The following is an 18,021-nucleotide window of genomic DNA, read 5'->3' as shown; positions in this document are numbered from 1 at the left end:
AAATTAATTTTCGCCTCTGTTTGAATCCTTCCCTCCTCACCCAAGTCGATCGCTGTATGCTGTATGCTTTTCTATTTGATTTTCTAAATGTGTTTTCCTGTCTTCTGTGGCATTTGTATTGCCGAGCTAGTCAACAAACATCAAACTGACTTCAAAAAGGTGGGAATCATGCCCATGGCTTAGAGCTGGGCATTGTTTTGTTTGGGCGCAGCGAGTGCTTTTCAAAGTGCTTCATGATGATGACATGGCGCCCAGTGTTTGCTACTTCTTGATGGTTTATTGGTAGCCTTACACAGCTTTTCTTTTTCTCTGCAGGAGGCTGAGTGGCACTGCGATGAATTCACCAAGGGAGCCTGCTTCAGCCGTGGAAAGTCTGAGGTGAGTTGAGGCGATGGCTGACCTGTAATTGTGCTTTATCGGACACTTGTCACTAAATTGAAAAGAAAAAAAAAAATACAAGTTTCAGTGTATTTTTCAGTGAACTCGTCTCGCCTGCTACTTACGGTTGTTTTCTTGCACACGTTTGTGCACCAGAACTGATATTAATGTGAAAATTCATGGAATTTCCCAAAATGTTTTGTTAGAGTAACAAAATAGATAGTCGATTACGAACGAAAATGCAATCCTTCAGCATTTGCTGAAAGACTTTCTAAATTACAACCCCGCAGCTTTCATGCTTCCTCAACCTTTTTCCTGCGGGTTTGGTAATCTACAAAAATAACACCTGAATGAATGCTGTTCACTGGAGGAAATGAAGTGCCCAGATGTTCCCACCAGCACATCAGTGCTGTATAATAGCTTTGACTTGAAAGCTAAAAAAAAAAAAGGAAAGAAATCTTCTAAAGACACTAATCATGGATCTACCAGCCTTTTTGTCTTTACAGAAACAGTTGATCGGTTTCAAAGAACACAAAGGAAAAATGTCAAGTTATGATGAAACATAATGAGGTTTGAAAGCAACGTGGGGCTTTTAATGTGGCTTTAACATATGGACACATGGGGAATCCCTGCTTTCTATATGAGATATACCTCAAAGACAATTCAAATCAACTTAATGTGAAGTAAAGACCTTCCCACCACACCTTAGCCTCTATTTATGGATCTTGTTCAAAGGGAGTTCCTATTGTTTCGTTCTGTGCAGTGTATGTGTTTGTACGTGGTTAGCGTGCATATTCCCCTACAAAACAGATGGTTTAGCGGCTAAACTTGACTTGTAGCTGAACTGCCCAGCCCTGATCTGTGTGTGTCTGTGCGCGCGCACTACTGTGTATTTATCCTCCTGTGAAAGGTGGTTAGGGACCCATAATAGGCATGCACTGGCTGGCCAGCATAAGATAGCTGTTGTGAATTACAGACCAAAGCTACCTCAGTCCTTGAGAGTCACTGCTGTTTGGCAAGGCTGAATTGTTTTGCTCACTGTTCCCTTCTGAGGATCAGCTCCTGTGATGTACACTAAGAATAGCATTAAAAGACTTTATTCTCCGGCAGCTGACAGGGCTTTCGATGGTTTATTACCTAGCTCAATGCGGAGCAATATACCATCGCTTAAGCTATTACACAGACACCGTCCCTGTGCTTTGAGTGAATTTACAAGTGATTGTTTGGGGTTTTTTTTTCTTAATGCACGCATCCGCTCTTCTTTTGTGTATTTGATTTATTCCAGCTGGGAAAAGAAAGGAGACTTAAATTGACTTGACAGGACTTGATTGCTGCTTCTGTTTTGTTTTATAATGTGAGAGCCAAGCGCAGCAGTCTCTGTATTACAGTATGGACGCAGAACATTTGTCAGGAAGTTTTCATAAACAAGTCAAGACTGTGAGGCTGGGCAAATATTAAATATGCTGGTATTTACTCTAGAAACAAACTGCAGTGAAGGATTGAATTATACGGGCCCCTTCACAACCCACGCCTGTTCCTCCACCCACACGCGCGCATGCGGGTATACAGCGCGTAACAAGCTGCACAAACAGCACAGATATATAGGCACGCATGACATTAGGCACGACTGCTCGTACACGCGAATAAACACATACACACATACTTTGGCCGTTCTTAGCACCAGGAAACGAGTTGTTTTACGACTCAGCCTTCATCTTGATAGGGGGAAATAAAAGTCCTTACCCTCCTTCCTTCCATCCTCGCTGCGATGCCCTCCACTCCTAAATCAGACCCTCGAGAGGGGGAGTTAGGGTTGCCCTGGGCACTTCAAGTGGCTCAGACAATAGCAGATTTATAAGGTTTTAAATTTCTATGAGGGGCCTCACCAACCCAGCCATGGCCCCTTTCAGATGGAGGAGACCCTATGAGTTTATTACCTTGTCCTAGGACAAAAACAAATGCCGCTCTCTGACATGAATACTGACTCCTGCTGTAACATTTACTACAAAATGACTCCTGCTGATGGAAATTGCCAGAAAGGCTTTGTGGAAGCCGGACCGTTATATTCAGAGTTCATGACTTTCAGCGACAATCATTCTTTCAATCAATCACTCACTCCGTCGGTCCCACTTTATTTGTGCGCTTTTAACCAAGTGCTGAGTGGTTTTGCTAGAAACCCGGGCCAAAACCTCAGAGGAGGACTGAGCCAAGAAAGGAGCTGTGAACATGTACTTCAGCATAATTTAGGGGAAAATAGTTTGAATTGATTAATGTAGAGAGCTGGCTAAAAGAGTGATGATTAAATAGAGTGTATGAGAGTCTACACTTTATATTTCACTTTTTGACCAATCAACAGAGACAAAGCTATTTTCTAAACCAATCCTGAGTGGCACTCTCCCGCAGCCGTTACATTTATCTGTTCTTCACTTTATTCAGATCCCTCTCCAAATCCAGCCCCCGTTGAATTAAGATGTGACTTGGCTAAGCCATGTGGGCATTAGCCTTGATTTGACTCTGTCTAGCTTGCCCACGTTTCAGAGTAGGCCTCCTGTGGTTGCAGGTGTTTTTCTCATTTATTGGCATAAAGTGTAATTTTGTCTCTGCCTGATGCTGTTGCTTGTCAGTGGATAGATAATGGCACTGCTGCTAACTGCTAACTCCGATATGTGTGTTTGCTGGTGTGTTTCCACAGGAGGAGTGCCAGAACTACATCAGGGTGCTACTGGTAAATGGGAACAGGCTGTTTACATGTGGAACCAATGCCTTCACCCCCATCTGCACCAACCGAACGGTATGAACAATGCCAGAATTTGTCTTGGCTTCTGCAACGCTACATTATTTTGACCTTAACTTTCACACAGAGTCTTATCATTTATACCACTTATATCATTTATATCTACTATATCCCTGATAGTGTTAATTCAAGGGAAGTTGGTATATTATTAATATATTACGTTAATCCTTCAAGAGTGATAGTCTGCTAGTATTTTGGCTCGTTACCTATTTTTTCAGTGTTATATTACACTGGTAGTGAGTATTACGACATAACACATACATGCACCTGCAAAAGAAAAGATTAATTCATGTGCAATAAAATGTAGTCTTTGCAGTGTTGCTACGTCTTCATGCAATAATATCAGAGGCCTGTTGTTCAATAAGCTAGCAGTCCATCCATCCATCCATCCATCCATCCATCCATCCATCATCCATCCATCCATCCATCATCCATCCATCCATGCATGCCATCCATCCATCCATCCATTTTCTGCTGGGTTCAAGGAGAGCAGCAGTCTAACCAGAGATGACTAGGCTTCCTTCTCCCCAGTCATCTCCTCCAGCTCTTACAAAGCAATACCAATGTGTTGCCAAGTTAGCTGAGAGATGTAATCTGAAGGATTTTCATTTTTCACTTTTCTCCTTTCCTTAAGTTTAAGACTGAGTCTAGCCAGCCTTTGGAGAAAGCCACCGCTTGTGTTCACGACTTTGTTCTTTCAGTTACTCCCCACAACTCATGGGTTCATAGGTAAAAGTGACAATGTAGATCCAATGTAGTTTCTGCCTCTGGATTGGATGGTGGTTAAAAGAAAGAGGTCTTAGTGGTCCAATAAGATGCCTTGGTTAGATCTTGGCTTTGGTAAGCAAGCCAAAGACTCTTCTAGATGAATGTCTTGGGTTTTTATTACTCCTCCAGCCTGCTTATGGAAATCTTTGTCTATTCTTTTTATATACCCCGTCTTCAGGTACTAGGCTAGCCTGTATTTTGAAAAATCATACTAAAAAGGGATATTGGGTTTGTTAAAATGTGATACCAAGGGGTCTTGACGAAGCATCATTATCTGTACAATTATATTTGTGAATATGTATGTCTCACTTTCATGTTGAGTTTCGAGTTGCCAGATTAGTTGTTCTCTCGAGCATCCCTGAAAGTCGTTATTTTTTAATAAGCCTGCAAATATTCCAAATATTAAGACTGATTGATCGGCGGATGTCGTCAGAAAGAAAGGTCAAGGTTGATAAACACATTTAATCAAGGTATGATTGAGATCTTAATACCACAGGATTCTCTGTACAAGCTCCTGTGGCTTTTCTTGCCTCCTGTTTTGCACTCTAGGATGTAGACTAATTACAAAATAAATCCTATTAAGCTCTCTTATTTTGGATGTCGTGTTACCTCAGACTTGTTAAGCATCGTAATCAAAACATTGCCTTAAGCTCATTACTCCTGAAAATCATGGTGCTGGCCTGCAAGTAAACAGACTCCCTGTCTCATCTGTTCTGCTTTGTCCTTCTTCATGAGTCACGGCAATTACTTTGCACCTTTCTAGCACATCACATTGTCTTTTCGTCTCCTATATTTCTTTCTACCGTGACGCAAGGTTTTCGCTCCTCTCTCTCTCCTCCTAACTCAAATTCCCTGCAGCTCTTAATCCCGTGTTTTAAAGGATGTTTAGCTGGACTTTTCATTTTGAATTGCTATTGTGTTTCAGCAGGCTCTTGACACAGTAGAGCAACCCAATATTTTTCTCGTGAAGTAACCACCGGTTTGCGAGTGGCTGCAGCCCTTTCACTTTTATTATAAAAGCAGCACTAATAACCATGTTTCTTGGTAACTGACGTGTCAGCTGAGAACCTTTTTTTTTTGTTGGTGGTGGTGACAAATGCTCACTGATGTTAAGTATAGAGCAGCGCTTAAAATGTTAGAGTATTGTTCTTACCTTAGAACAGCAATAAGGCCATAGCATAGATATCTAGCTCTCGTTCTGTTGTGCGTTTAGAGGAGGAGGAGGCAGGAGCTTACTATTATGATGACATTTGTTTTTGTCCAAAAGCACTGAATCCAAAGGTCACTGGCTCGTAATGACTGTTTACCGCTGTGAAAATACATATAGTTGAAATGCCATGGCATTATTATAGCAGTATTTCATCAGGCGCTGTCATATTTACCCACTGAACGTCCGTTAATGTGAAACACGAGTTGGGAACAGCAACGGCGACAGAATCACGCTCGGACAGATTTACTATCAGCTGTGGTGATAAACAGACAATGAGGAGAATATTAATGGTTTAATAAGCGCTGGGAGACGGATGATTAAATGCTGTTAACCATTTGAGTTTTTTGACTGACTTTCTCTCTTGATTTATGTCTCTATTTTACGTTGTTATAGTGGTCCTAGTTGGGAATAGATTCCATTATACACTATAACTCATGCTGCAGCACAGGATGAGAAGGAGCTTCGCCTTCTGTTCATGGTTACTTGACAGATAGGCACTGGATGTGTCATATAAAGTGATATTCCCCGTGTCTCTTCGAGGATTACTGTTGACAACTCTGTCCACTAGCGCATCTCGGATCAGACATAGGGCTTGCGGCTAGACTTCTTGCTATAGTGGGTAGTTTAAAATTCTCTCAACGGCTTCTCAGTAGCACCATACACAGCATCCCGCTGGCACTCGCAGTGATCTGTCTTCCACTGTGAGCTGTCTCTTTCTGCATCGTCTCTATCAGGAGCATTCAGAGTCACTTCAGCGCCCTGTTCTCGCAGCTGCCGGGTCCGCCATAGAGACAACTGTCACTTCACTTCCTCAAAATGCGACGGATGCACTGCGTTCTATTTATCGCTGCTGCTCTTGGTTTTCTAAATGGCCCGATTGACCTTAGAATGACTATTCCGGCCCACAGAAAGAGTCCAGTCAATAGCAGGCTTTCATCTCGGCCTGGCAGAGATTAGACAGGGCCGCTCTGTCTGGTGTGGTTTGGGCGGAACAGGGGTGGCAGGAATGAACAGAACTCTTGATCCAAATTGACCAGCTCCGGGAAATTGGCCGCAGAAGTCGGCTGGCTCGTTATGGAATAAGGGAAGGAATGCACAGATTGATGAAAACGTGTGAAAAGCAAGGGGAGCATTTGAAGCGTTTGAGACTTTGCACTGTCACTTGGAGTGGATAGAGTCATAAATGTGGAACGAGGCTGATTGATAGAAAGAAAAGTAATTGCAAATAGAATAATTTTAATTATCCTTTGTGCATGTCTAAACCTGAGATTAGTGCAGTCATTTTGCGTCATGCATTTTTTGTCCCCCATCAGAACTCAGATGAACTCGGATGGGAGCACGAACCATGAGCTAATCCCCGTATACTGTGTTTACTTTTGCACCATAAAATATAATTACATCTTGGATTTAAAAATTGCATTACTACTTTTTTGGTATTCAAGGCTGCGTCTCTAAGCTATGGCCTGTGCTTCTTCTCCTTTTTTTGGAGGAGCAACCAGAGCAGTGTGTCAGTGCTAAGCCGGGGTCATGCTGTAAAGTATTTTTAAAAAGCGGGGAGTTGGATTTGGCTTCATATTCAAAGGCAATATGCAACAGAAGACTGCATCTCACATCAAGCCTCTTTTTGAGCTCAGAAGGGCTTCTTAAAGTTGTGGTATAATAGCGCTACAGCCAGAAAAACAGCTGCTTGTCCTGTAGAGACATCAGAAACCAAACCAACTAAACAATGCAGCCAAGAGTAACTTGATTTAAGAAGCCTGTTTAGGAATTTTATTGGTTTTATAACAGGTGGTTTCTTAACGTTGGACTTGAAACAGCTGCTGTGTTGCTGTGTTTTACGTTGCTAATGATTCTAAATGTGTTCTTGCTGCTCCTGAAGGTTTTGCTCAAATAGATCTATGTGTGTGTTTCTCAGTAGATGTAAACCAAACAAAACATAATGAGAGGAAGTATTTTTTTCCATTTTTTTCAGTCTGCAGCATTTGCATATTGGCAGGAACAAACAAAACATTACCAGACTCCTCCAGTTTGAATTTTAATGCTGCCCTTTGATACTATGTCCTATATTTTTATGCAGGTTTTCAAAAATAATCATTTGTGTGAAGAAAACAACTCTTATTCCCACGAGTGTTTCTTTTCATTGCTTTGGCTTAACTCATGGGATACTCATGCTAACAATCAAAATAAGCTTCTTTTAGTAGTACGTATGGAGCGTCTGCTTCCAACCACTCACTGTTTGTTTCCTCTTTAGTCTCCTCGCCTTCATTGTCTTCTCTCTCTGTGTTGCAGTTGACTAATCTGACAGAGATCCACGATCAGATTAGCGGAATGGCTCGGTGTCCCTACAATCCCCTCCACAACTCCACCGCCCTCATCACCTCCAGCGGGGAGCTGTACGCCGCCACTGCCATGGACTTCTCTGGGCGAGACCCCGCCATTTACCGCAGCCTGGGCGGCTTGCCACCGCTGCGCACTGCCCAGTACAACTCCAAGTGGCTCAACGGTGGGGAGCTGCCAAAGTTCAAATGAATGCTACATTTTATGCAAATCTATGTAAAAAGTTGTTACATAAAGATAAATGGCCATTTCGAATAGAGAGAAACACCATAGGAGGATTTGCTTTCTTTTTTTGCTTTATCCCCGCGCAGCTATCGAACATTAGCACTGCAGCTGCCGGGGCTTCAGTTTGTGACTTCGACGATGCTTGAGCTTGGCAGATGCTTATGTAGCATGGGAGTTGGAATCTGTCTCTGCTGAAAGATTATCTTCCACCTTAAATCTGCTGCGCAATGCTGTTTTGGCGAATGCTAAGAAAAGAAGATCCTCCTCTCATAATTGTTCTGCTGCGTTTCACCTTAAAAAACAATTAATTCTTAAGTTACTAAGCAACTAGAAAATCTTTATATTTACCGTCTAGGAGGGGCATAAAATTGTGAATTCATCCAACAAAAAAAAAAAAAAAATCAATGTCTTTTCCCCTGAACGTTCAGGCTGACTTCAAGCAGAGACCTCCTCAGTGCAGATTGGGCGACTTCAGAGCGCTTAAGGTGTCCAGCCTACAGAGGAGCAGGTCAATCACTATCTTGTCAGCAAGTGACTTTTATCTGATTCACATTTAAGTTAAATTGAAAAAATAAATTAAAAACTACCACATACATTGCTTGGCAGCAACCTTCTGGGAGACGGTTTAATAACTAATTTTATGGCGAATTGATTTTTTTTCCACACTGCCCTCCAAAGGTGCAGAGGAGAAAAGAGTTGAAACGAGGAGGTGCTGGGGAGGGGGTAACTTTCATTTAAACCTGAATTAAATCACTGTCAGTGAGAATAAAGTGTGCGGTTTAAATCCAATAATGTCATACATAAAGATGAACGCTGTAGTCGTGACAGTGTCGTGGAGGTCGTGTGTTTCAGATAGGGTGAAGCTATTACGCTACACCTGTTTTGGTCATTTCTCATCCTAACCTTTAGGTTTGGGGAGTGAAAAATGAGTTTTCTTATTACAACACAACGCCATTAATAACATAGCCTGTAGTTATTAATCCTGATCACCTGCTGTTGTGTGGGCTGAGTGCTCGCACACACTGCGAGTCAATCAGTCATAGCACATACCTCGTTCGCTCTCCCACTCCGTCTTACTCCCACAACCTTAAATAGTTTTCTTTCTGTATTTTTTCTCCTTTTCTCTGCACTTTATCTTTCTTTTGGCATCCTTCAATTTTTCTTTCTATGTCTTCTTTCTCTTTCTGACATGCCACCTCCCATTCATTCCCCTCCTCTTTTGTAACCTTTGCCTCAACAGAGCCGAATTTTGTCTCATCCTACGATATTGGCAACTTCACATACTTCTTCTTCCGGGAAAATGCAGTGGAGCACGACTGTGGTCGGACGGTGTTTTCCCGCGCCGGGCGGGTGTGTAAGAACGACATCGGTGGCCGCTTCCTCCTGGAGGACACGTGGACAACCTTCATGAAGGCCAGGCTGAACTGCTCCAGACCAGGAGAAATCCCCTTCAACTACAACGAGCTGCAGGGAACTTTCTACTTGCCTGAGCTGGAGCTGCTCTATGGCATTTTTACTACTAATGTGTGAGTGACATGAACCGTAATATTTATTGTTCCATCCACAGAAATTTAGCAAAACCCAGATAATTTAGCTACTGTTGCTACACCTCAAGCTTTCTGATCTCACGTGGCAAGTATCATGTGGCTAATGCTAGCTACCTGACTAGACATCCTCCTCCTGCTAAGAACCTGGGTTTCCCATTGTTACTGCCTAATCCATACCAGAAACACGCCAAAAGGCCTTCCTGTCCTTTCCTTTCACAATAAAAGTCTGTTACGTCTATATTGAGATTGCAGTAGCTTAAAATGGTGACATGGTAGTACCTATACCTCTGTGGCTTCCCTCAGGGCAACTTGGCTTCCTTGCAGAGTCCAAAGACATGCATAAAGTTTGGTGATTCTAAACTGTCCATAGGTATGTGCATAAGTGATTGCTGGTCTCAGTATTCGACCTGTGACAGACTCACGACCTGCCCATGGTGTACCCTTACCCTATGCCCGCTGGGATAGGCTCCAACTCTCTGCTGCTCTAATAAGAATAAGGCGGAAGAGAATGGATGTATGGATGAAGAGATAGTCTTAGTTTAGTGAATAAAGTAAAGTAAAATTCAACATGTGTTTTTAAACCTTAAAGTTTGGACTTTAATTCATAACATTTTGCATATAAGAAACAAAAATGCTGGCACGCACGTAGTGGAGGCGATCACTGCCATCGAAGTCAGATGAAAGAAGAGCTCTTTGTAGAAACAAGAAAAATGTAACACGTGCGTTACTTTACACACTGAGACTGATGCCAGGTAACAATAGTTCAGTGATTTTCATCGGACAGCAGCAAGAAAATGATTTTTAAAAATCTGTAGCTGTGATAAAAAAAAAAGTGCATATATTGTTGTACAAGTTTTTAAAAAAGTTCAGGTTTCTGTGTGCTGATCGGGTACTGAATTACTAAACTTTTTGCTGTGTGTTGCCAACAAAACACATTTTAAGTATACACTCAAAAAAGCAAGTGAAAGTCTGGAACGACTTGATTTGAGAACCACTTCTAGTGTCAGACTGAATTTTCCAGCAAAAAAGAAAAATCAGAAACCTAGAAAAGTTATCTTAAAAATGTTTCTTCAAATGTGTTTGTTTGTTTCAAATCATTCACCAATTGTTCATTTTAATTTATTTTCCTTGGTCTTTGATATCATGACTACTCAGAATAATTCAGTTGTTTATTCAGCATTTATTTGGTCATTCTTTTAAAAATTATATTTTTTGTTTTCATGTTTTTCACATAAATTTTAGTTCATTTTAAATGGGAAATTCTGTATGAACATGCTATTAAATTGGGTATATACATATAGCTGGTTCACAGCAAAAGTTACAAGTCAAGGTATTTTAAATTTTAAGGTAAAGATCGTACAATATAATAGAGGAAAAAACAGGACATATCTTTGTTATATTTTATGCAGTGAGTGTATATAATTGAGTGTTGTGTAACCATATTATTGTCTAGAAATGTTCAGCCTCATAGCCCAAGTTATCTACAAAGAGGGCTGCAAATTGCAGCAGCTATCTCCCATTTATTCCCCACAAAAGAAGCTTATCATCTTGCTCCACACTGTATTAGGTATATGGGAGTATAATGAAAAGCATTATTTTTTTGTTGTCGTAAACATCAAAACCCTTTCCCTCTTTTTGTCTCGCCATCTTTCTTTCTTCCTCCTACCTCGCTCATACACACAAACACACCTGTGCGCCCCCACGTGCACACACAGGCCATTATTAAAAGCTGAGTAATCAATTCTGTATGGTCAGTGCCTTCACATTGCTGAAAAGAAGTCTTTTGAAGGGTATTGGAAACATTTCCCCCTGCAGGCACAGAGTTTAATGAACAGCTGCACTGGATTATAATTCACACCGCCCAACTCTCACTGTTTGAGTTGAGAGTTAATACTCTCATTCTTTACTTTCTCGTCCGAGGGAGGAGACCGGTACTTGTTGAAACTGACAGCTTAAAAAGTCAAAGCTGTATTTCAAGCGTGAGATCTGTACAGTTAATCAGACAAGGCGAACAGCTTAATTGTGTCCCATTGCTGGATTTATATTCCAATAATGACCATCACTTACCCCGGCGTCTGCGTCTGTCTGTCAGTCTGTCAGTGTTTGATTTGTGTTGTTTGTGAGCAGTGCAGACATAAAGAGGTCAGCTGTACAAATACCAAGAAATGCTGAACAGATTTCTACTTGCAGTATAGTCCCCCTTTTTTGATTTTGGTTATTCTAACACTTACTTCTGTTTCTCTCTGTCTCGACATTCATCCTTTCCATTCTCTCATCACCCTCTGTTGGATTCTTCCTGCCTTTTTTATCTTCCTGACATTCAGAAACAGCATTGCTGCCTCTGCAGTGTGTGCCTTCAATCTCAGTGCCATATCACAGGCTTTCAACGGGCCCTTCAAGTATCAGGAGAACTCAAGGTCGGCCTGGCTGCCCTACCCAAACCCCAACCCAGACTTTCAGGTAATGAAACTATATTTAAGTCTGTTTATTTCACAAACAAACCACAAATGCTTAAAAAATGTGTTTAATTTAGTCCCAATAATGCTCTCAGCTCTGTTGGACTAAAAGCCAAAAACCGTTACAGTTATTGACTGTGCAATGGAGACCTCACTCACTATTCAGAGAACCCAGGTTAAGCCTGGGAAACAAACTCACTAGCATGCTAACGCTATTGCTAACGCTATTTTGCTAATGAGAATGCTAATTACTTCAGAAGTCATCCCAATCCAGAGCTTTCGAACTCCACCTAAATGTTACAGATAGAGTCGATCAGATTTATGCTCTGGGGTTTGATGTCTGCACAAAAATTAATGCTTGTCAAGGCCAAAATTTTGGACCAGTGATGCATTCCTCCATGCTGCTAGCATAGTTAAAACCCTATGTGATGGAGCAGCTTTTTAAAGGATGTATGTGAGGTAAAGTTCAGATCTAGCTGCCCTTCTGTGATCGTGACTGATCTCTTTTTTTTTTTAAAGCTAGGGGTCATTTAGACTCAACACACAATCAAATCAGTCATACAGTACAGCTGGGAGCACGCCCAAGGAAATATATGCATTTAGTGTACATGCTGCATGTGTATGCTGATAAATAAATGTGTGCTTGCTTTGATCGGCCTTGGTCAGAGTCCCAGGAAGCTCTTCACTCTCATTAATTTTCTCTCTCTTTCAGTCACCTCTCTCCTCTGCTCATGAGCACACACATTACGACCGCTCGTTATAAAATCCAGTGATTTTTACAATGGCACAATCTTTCGTTGAAGATGTCTCATAGCCTCGTTCTGTGAACTGTGGGCCTCCTAATAAACTGTCCTTGTTTTGCACAAGTGGCACTTTATGTTTATGCTCCATCCTAAAACCCGCAGGGGCAAACCAAGCACCTTATTCTGATTTGAAGCACTCCTCCATACTGATGGCATAGCGGGAATGCTTTATTAGCAGAAGAAGTGGCTCTCAGTTGTTGCAGGCTTAGCAGATAGCGAATGAGCTAATCCTCGCAGCTCTCCGTGAGGGATTCAAATCCCTCTGAGGCATGGCTACCAGTAGTGAGCAAACCCCTCGTTTCCACACATCATGGCCCTCGACCGTTTTCCCACCAACAGATGCATGACTATTCACGATGCCTCCTATCGAGAACTAACGCAGACACATTATCTGCGGAAAAAGTGGCTGAAATGCACATAGAGAAAAATGCTGAGTGTGATAGTATTCTAAAAAAAACATGCACATACATATAAATTTGTAAGCTGTCACTGTCACCACGTATTCACATTTCTGCACATCAGCACCATCAAGAAAACTAGTGCTCCTTATCTGGTCACAGATGTATCCTCTTCAGCACCTTGTACATGTAGGTACATCATCGGTGGGGGGGTTCTATGCACTATAGACTTTTATACGGCTTCTTCCTCTTCCATCTCATCTTTCCACTTAAGCTCAGGCACAATGGCTGCTCCTCACCACTGGACCGATGCGCACTTTATCTAGGTTTCAGTGACATCTTCATCAAGCATTTGTCAATGTTGGAGGATTAGATTTACGAGCACAGGATTTATAGCCTGTCCTTTTTTTTCAGGCCTTTCTACAAGCACACCTACACACCTACACACACACACACACACACACACACGAGTGAATGCACAAACAAACACCTACAGGAAACTTGCAGCCATGAAAGCCACTGGCCACGTACATGTCTACCGTACACAAATACGCCCTCAAAAATAAAGGGTTATAGATTGCTGCCAAATAGAGATAATTATGACTGCGAGCTCATCACTCAACACACACATACTGGTCATTGATTGAGAGCTTAATTCCCTGTCTGTCTGCAAAGAAAAGCCCCCCATTTATTTGAACCACGCGGATTGATTCTGGAGAGTTTATTCAGGCGATGAGTCATGTTTGCTGTACATTAGGAGCTAATGCCTTCTATGAGTCGTATAGGTTTTCTTTCACTCTGTAATTGCTAACAGTAAAAACACATTCATTGCTTATGTCTGAAAATAAACTTTAAAGTTCAACTCAAACCCAAATATGAATGTCCTTATTATGGTTTATATTTAGATGTCAGGAAAATAAAAGTGTCAGTTTTCTTTGCCTTCCTTTGGCTGTTATATATAATCATAAAATTGACCAATAAAATAACCAGATTTAGTTCTAACCCACATTGTTTTTAAAATACTGAATAACCTGGAAGGTTAGGGGGAAGAGAGTGGAATAGCATGCTATCAGACCGACCCACCTGGATGGATTTCTGAGTGGCACTTATCATCTTGCCAGAGCGCAGTCCACTGGTGATGCACGAGACAGCTGATGTTGGATGGGTCCTCAGCCAAATAATGGCTGTGTCCCTCACCTTGACTGTACTGAGGAAATCACAACATCCATCTCACGGTTCATTCACAGATGTCATAGACCCTCACTGGTCAGTGTCTGACTTTGTCTCACTGTGGCAGAAATATAGTCACACCGACACTCTGGGATTCAGAGACACGCACACAATGCAAGGACAAACTGCAAAAGGAAGCCTTACACGTGCGTTGCTATTCAGGCTGCATCGCATAGACACGCAACACATTTCTGGCACAAACAGGAAGTTCCTTTTAGGCAGTCTGGCACATGGGCACACTCAGTGTTGCTCCTTCTTGTCCTTCAGGGCTTTAATTTCCCATTTCCTGATGTGGCGAGGGCACTGATCCATTCACCAGCGTGGGGAAGCCCTCTACGATTCTCATCTGTCAGCCCTGGGAAGGCCGAGGATTGATCTCTATAAAGTCTCTGTCATGTTCATACTGTAGCTAGTCAGCAGGAACTAATTACCACCCAAGGTCCAGTTCCAACCAAGTAAGAAGTGAGTGTGTATATAGTTATCCTGGAGCAAACATGATCCTATGTACAAAACAGTCATTTGGGCTGATGCAAGTGCAGAACAAAGCTTATCTTGCTTTTCTCTGGTTTATCAGTTAGTATAGGACTATTCTTTGTGAACTGGGCCTCAATCCACGATCCTGATCCCAGCCTGGGACCTCTTTTACTGAAGAGGACATGCATGGTTAGCTTTACTCATCCAGCTCTCCCTCAGCAGAAATGGCTTTATGCCTCACCTTGTCCCTTTCAGCTTGGTGGAGAAAAGGATCTACATTTCCACTTTAAAAAGCATGAGGATCATCCTGTGAATACCAAGTGCCTCGCAAACATTGACTTTTAGAGAACTGAGAAGCACAGCCAGGTTTTCAGTATATAGCTTTCAGGTAATCCAATGTGTTTTCAAATTGTTTATTTACCTTTAAGAAGTACAGTTAGGTCCATATATATTTGGACACTGCCACAAGTTTTGTTTTTTTTACCTGTTTACTGAAACATATTCCAATTATAGGTATATAATGGACATGGAGATAATGTGTAGACTCTCAGCTTTTATTTGAGGGTTGTCACATTTAAACTGGACGAAGGGTTTAGGAGTTTCAGTTCCTTAATGAGTGCTACCCACTTTTTAAAGGTACAAAAGTAATTCCACAATTGATAAAAAAGCTATTCAGGGGCAGGTGTGGGCAATTCCTTCATTATGTTATTATCAGTTAAGCAGATAAAAGACCTGAAGATAATTTGAGGTGTGGTGCTTTCATTTGGAAGAACATGCAAATGACCGCTCTGCATGGAGAGCGGTCAAAGGAGCTCTCCATGCAGGTGAAACAAGCCACCCTTAAGCTGTGAAAACAGAAAAAAAACCTTCGAGAAATTGCTGCAATATTAGCCAAAATCTACAGTTTGGTACATCCTGAGAAAGAAAGAAAGCACTGGTGAACTCAGTAAAGCATAAAGACCTGGACGTCCAAGGAAGACAACAGTGGTGGATGATCACAGAATCATTTCCTTGATGATAAGAGACCTTTTCACAAAGAGTGAACAATACTCTCCAGGATGTAGGCGCATCGATATCCAAGTCTACCATAAAGAGACAACTGCATGAAAGTAAATACAGAGGGTTCACTGTAAGGTGCAAGCCACTCATAAGCCTAAAGAATAGAAAGGCTAGATTGTACTTTACTAGAAACCATCTAAAAAAAAAGCCAACACAAGTCTGGAAAAACATTCTTTGGACAAATGAAACCATGATCAACCTCTACCAGAGTGATATCAACATAAAAGTATGGAGAAGGCATGGAACAGCTCATGATCCAAAGTACATCACATCAGAGGCAGTGTGATGGCTTGGTCATGCGTGGCTGCCAGTGGCACTGGGATACTAGTGTTTTTTGATGATGTGACACAGGACAGAAGCAGCCAAATAAACTCTGAGGTGTTCAGAGACGTATTGTTTGCTCTAATCCAGCTAAATGAAGTCAAATTAATTGGGCGGTGTTCCAAAATACAGACGGACAATGACCCAAAACATACAGTCAAAGCAACTCAGGTGTTTATTAAAGCAAAGAAGTGGAATATTTTTGAATGGCCAAGTCAGTCCCCTGATCTTAACCCAGCTGAGCATGCATTTCACTTGTTGATAACTAAACTTTGGACAGAAAGGCCCACAAACACACACAGCAACTGAAAGCCACTGCAGTAAAGGCCTGGCAGAGCATAAAAAGGTGGAAACCCAGCATCTGGTGATGTCCATGAGCTCAAGACTTCAGCCTGTCATTGTCAGCAAAGAGTTTTCAACCAAGTATTAGAAATTAACAATTTATCCAGTAACTTTCGAGCCACTGAAATGAAGGGATTGTGTTAAAAATGCTTTAGTTCCTCACATTTTTATGCAATCTTTTTATTTTAAAAAAAGACAGCTTTAAGTCTGCACTTCAACTGCATCTGAGTTGTTTCATTTAAAATCCATTGTGGTAATGTACAGAACTAAAAGTAGAAAGAAAAAGTCTCTTCCCAAATATTTATGGACCTAACTGTAGATACACTTTACAGTTTGTTTAAAATCTCAGTGATCACGTTACACAGAAAGTTGCAAAGTGTTGGTTTTTTTTACAATAGTAGTGCACTGTGATAGTGATCGCTGGAACTATACTGAATTTGAAAAACGACGTTTCAAAATCCTAAAAATCATTTTAGTAACATCCAATAAAAAGATTCAGTTAACAATACAGTTTTAAAAATGAACACACTTGGGTTTTACAATGTCCTCTAACGTGAAAAGGAAACCATACTCCTCTTGACTCCTTAATATTTCCGTCTTTAAAATCCCATTTGGAGAGAGTTCACTTTATTGAACAGTTTTTTTTTTTTTTAGTAATAGACTCTGGGAAATATGTTACATAGCGGATATTTCTTATTATAAGCCAGCGCCGCAGCACTGACTCTGCTTCAGTCGCAGGTCTCTACCGGGACTTGAGAACTCCAAGTAAACAATGCCTGATAAAATCAAATTTATCTGTAACAATGGAATTCACTCATTTCTGTGAGACACTTCTGTTGTTTTGACTGCAGATTTTTACAGTCCAAAAATCGTGGGTGCAAGCCATTTTGAGTGCAGGGTGGGAGTTCTTTGGTTGAATGATATTGTTGCATGCTTTATTTTCAGAGTAGCAATAACGAAGACCTGAAAAGTGATTTAAGAAGATACTTTTGAGGTAAAGAATGACAAAATCAAGACACACTGTTATGGGGGTACCAATAAAGCTCACCAGCAATATATATGCATATGAGGAGAAGAATCTAATGAAAGAGGTAACTACTTGCTCAGTCAAACATCACATTCAGACTCCTTCCATCAGCCTCGGTGTATTGACTACAAAGTCTTGAGGTTGTGAGGATAGAAAACCAGTGCAACGACTCAGCAATTGACTTTCAAGCCTTGTTCGTTTAATCATTCAATCCCTCCCTTTTCCATCTCTGGTGGTACTTCTGAACAAAAAGCTTAAGCTTATTAACTTGCCATCCCAGAGGCTTTTATTAATGAAATCAGTCAAACCTTTTCTTTTTTTTTCTTCCTTTCCGACTCCCCTACCTTCCCCACAGTGCGGCACCATCGACTCCGGCGCTTACGTGAACCTGACTCAAAGAAACTTGCAGGATGCGCAGAAGTTTTTACTGATGCATGAGGTGATCCAACCTGTGGTTCCTGTGCCCTACTTCATGGAGGACAACGTGCGCTTCACTCATGTGGCAGTGGATGTGGTGCAGGGGAAAGACACGCTGTTCCACATCATATATTTGGCCACAGGTAGGTCTTTAAGATTGCATCTACATATTTCTTTTTCGTGCACATTGACTTTTGGACCTTCTGATGTCAATGTGTGACATATTAAAGGGTCT

The 18,021-nt window shown here is 41.4% G+C and overlaps 1 protein-coding gene across 5 annotated transcripts in view; it reads left to right on the top strand.

The window, feature by feature from the left end:
• Window positions 1-18,021, top strand: part of sema5a (sema domain, seven thrombospondin repeats (type 1 and type 1-like), transmembrane domain (TM) and short cytoplasmic domain, (semaphorin) 5A) — a 147,670-nt gene that overhangs the window by 71,326 nt on the left and 58,323 nt on the right. For all 5 annotated transcript variants that reach the window (XR_005697547.1, XM_040043678.1, XM_040043680.1 and 2 more), the window contains 6 exons: window positions 316-378; window positions 3,071-3,169; window positions 7,440-7,653; window positions 8,953-9,238; window positions 11,584-11,719; window positions 17,725-17,929. Coding sequence is in view for 4 of the 5 variants with exons in the window: in XM_040043678.1 (XP_039899612.1) it covers window positions 316-378; window positions 3,071-3,169; window positions 7,440-7,653; window positions 8,953-9,238; window positions 11,584-11,719; window positions 17,725-17,929 (1,003 nt within the window). In the remaining variant the exon portion in view is untranslated. The remainder of the gene's footprint in view (window positions 1-315; window positions 379-3,070; window positions 3,170-7,439; window positions 7,654-8,952; window positions 9,239-11,583; window positions 11,720-17,724; window positions 17,930-18,021) is intronic.

This window comes from Simochromis diagramma, unplaced genomic scaffold (assembly GCF_900408965.1).
Source record: "Simochromis diagramma unplaced genomic scaffold, fSimDia1.1 OVJJ01000602.1, whole genome shotgun sequence".
In the NCBI taxonomy this organism is placed as follows: domain Eukaryota; kingdom Metazoa; phylum Chordata; class Actinopteri; order Cichliformes; family Cichlidae; genus Simochromis; species Simochromis diagramma.
This window is presented reverse-complemented; position numbering and strand designations above follow the sequence as displayed.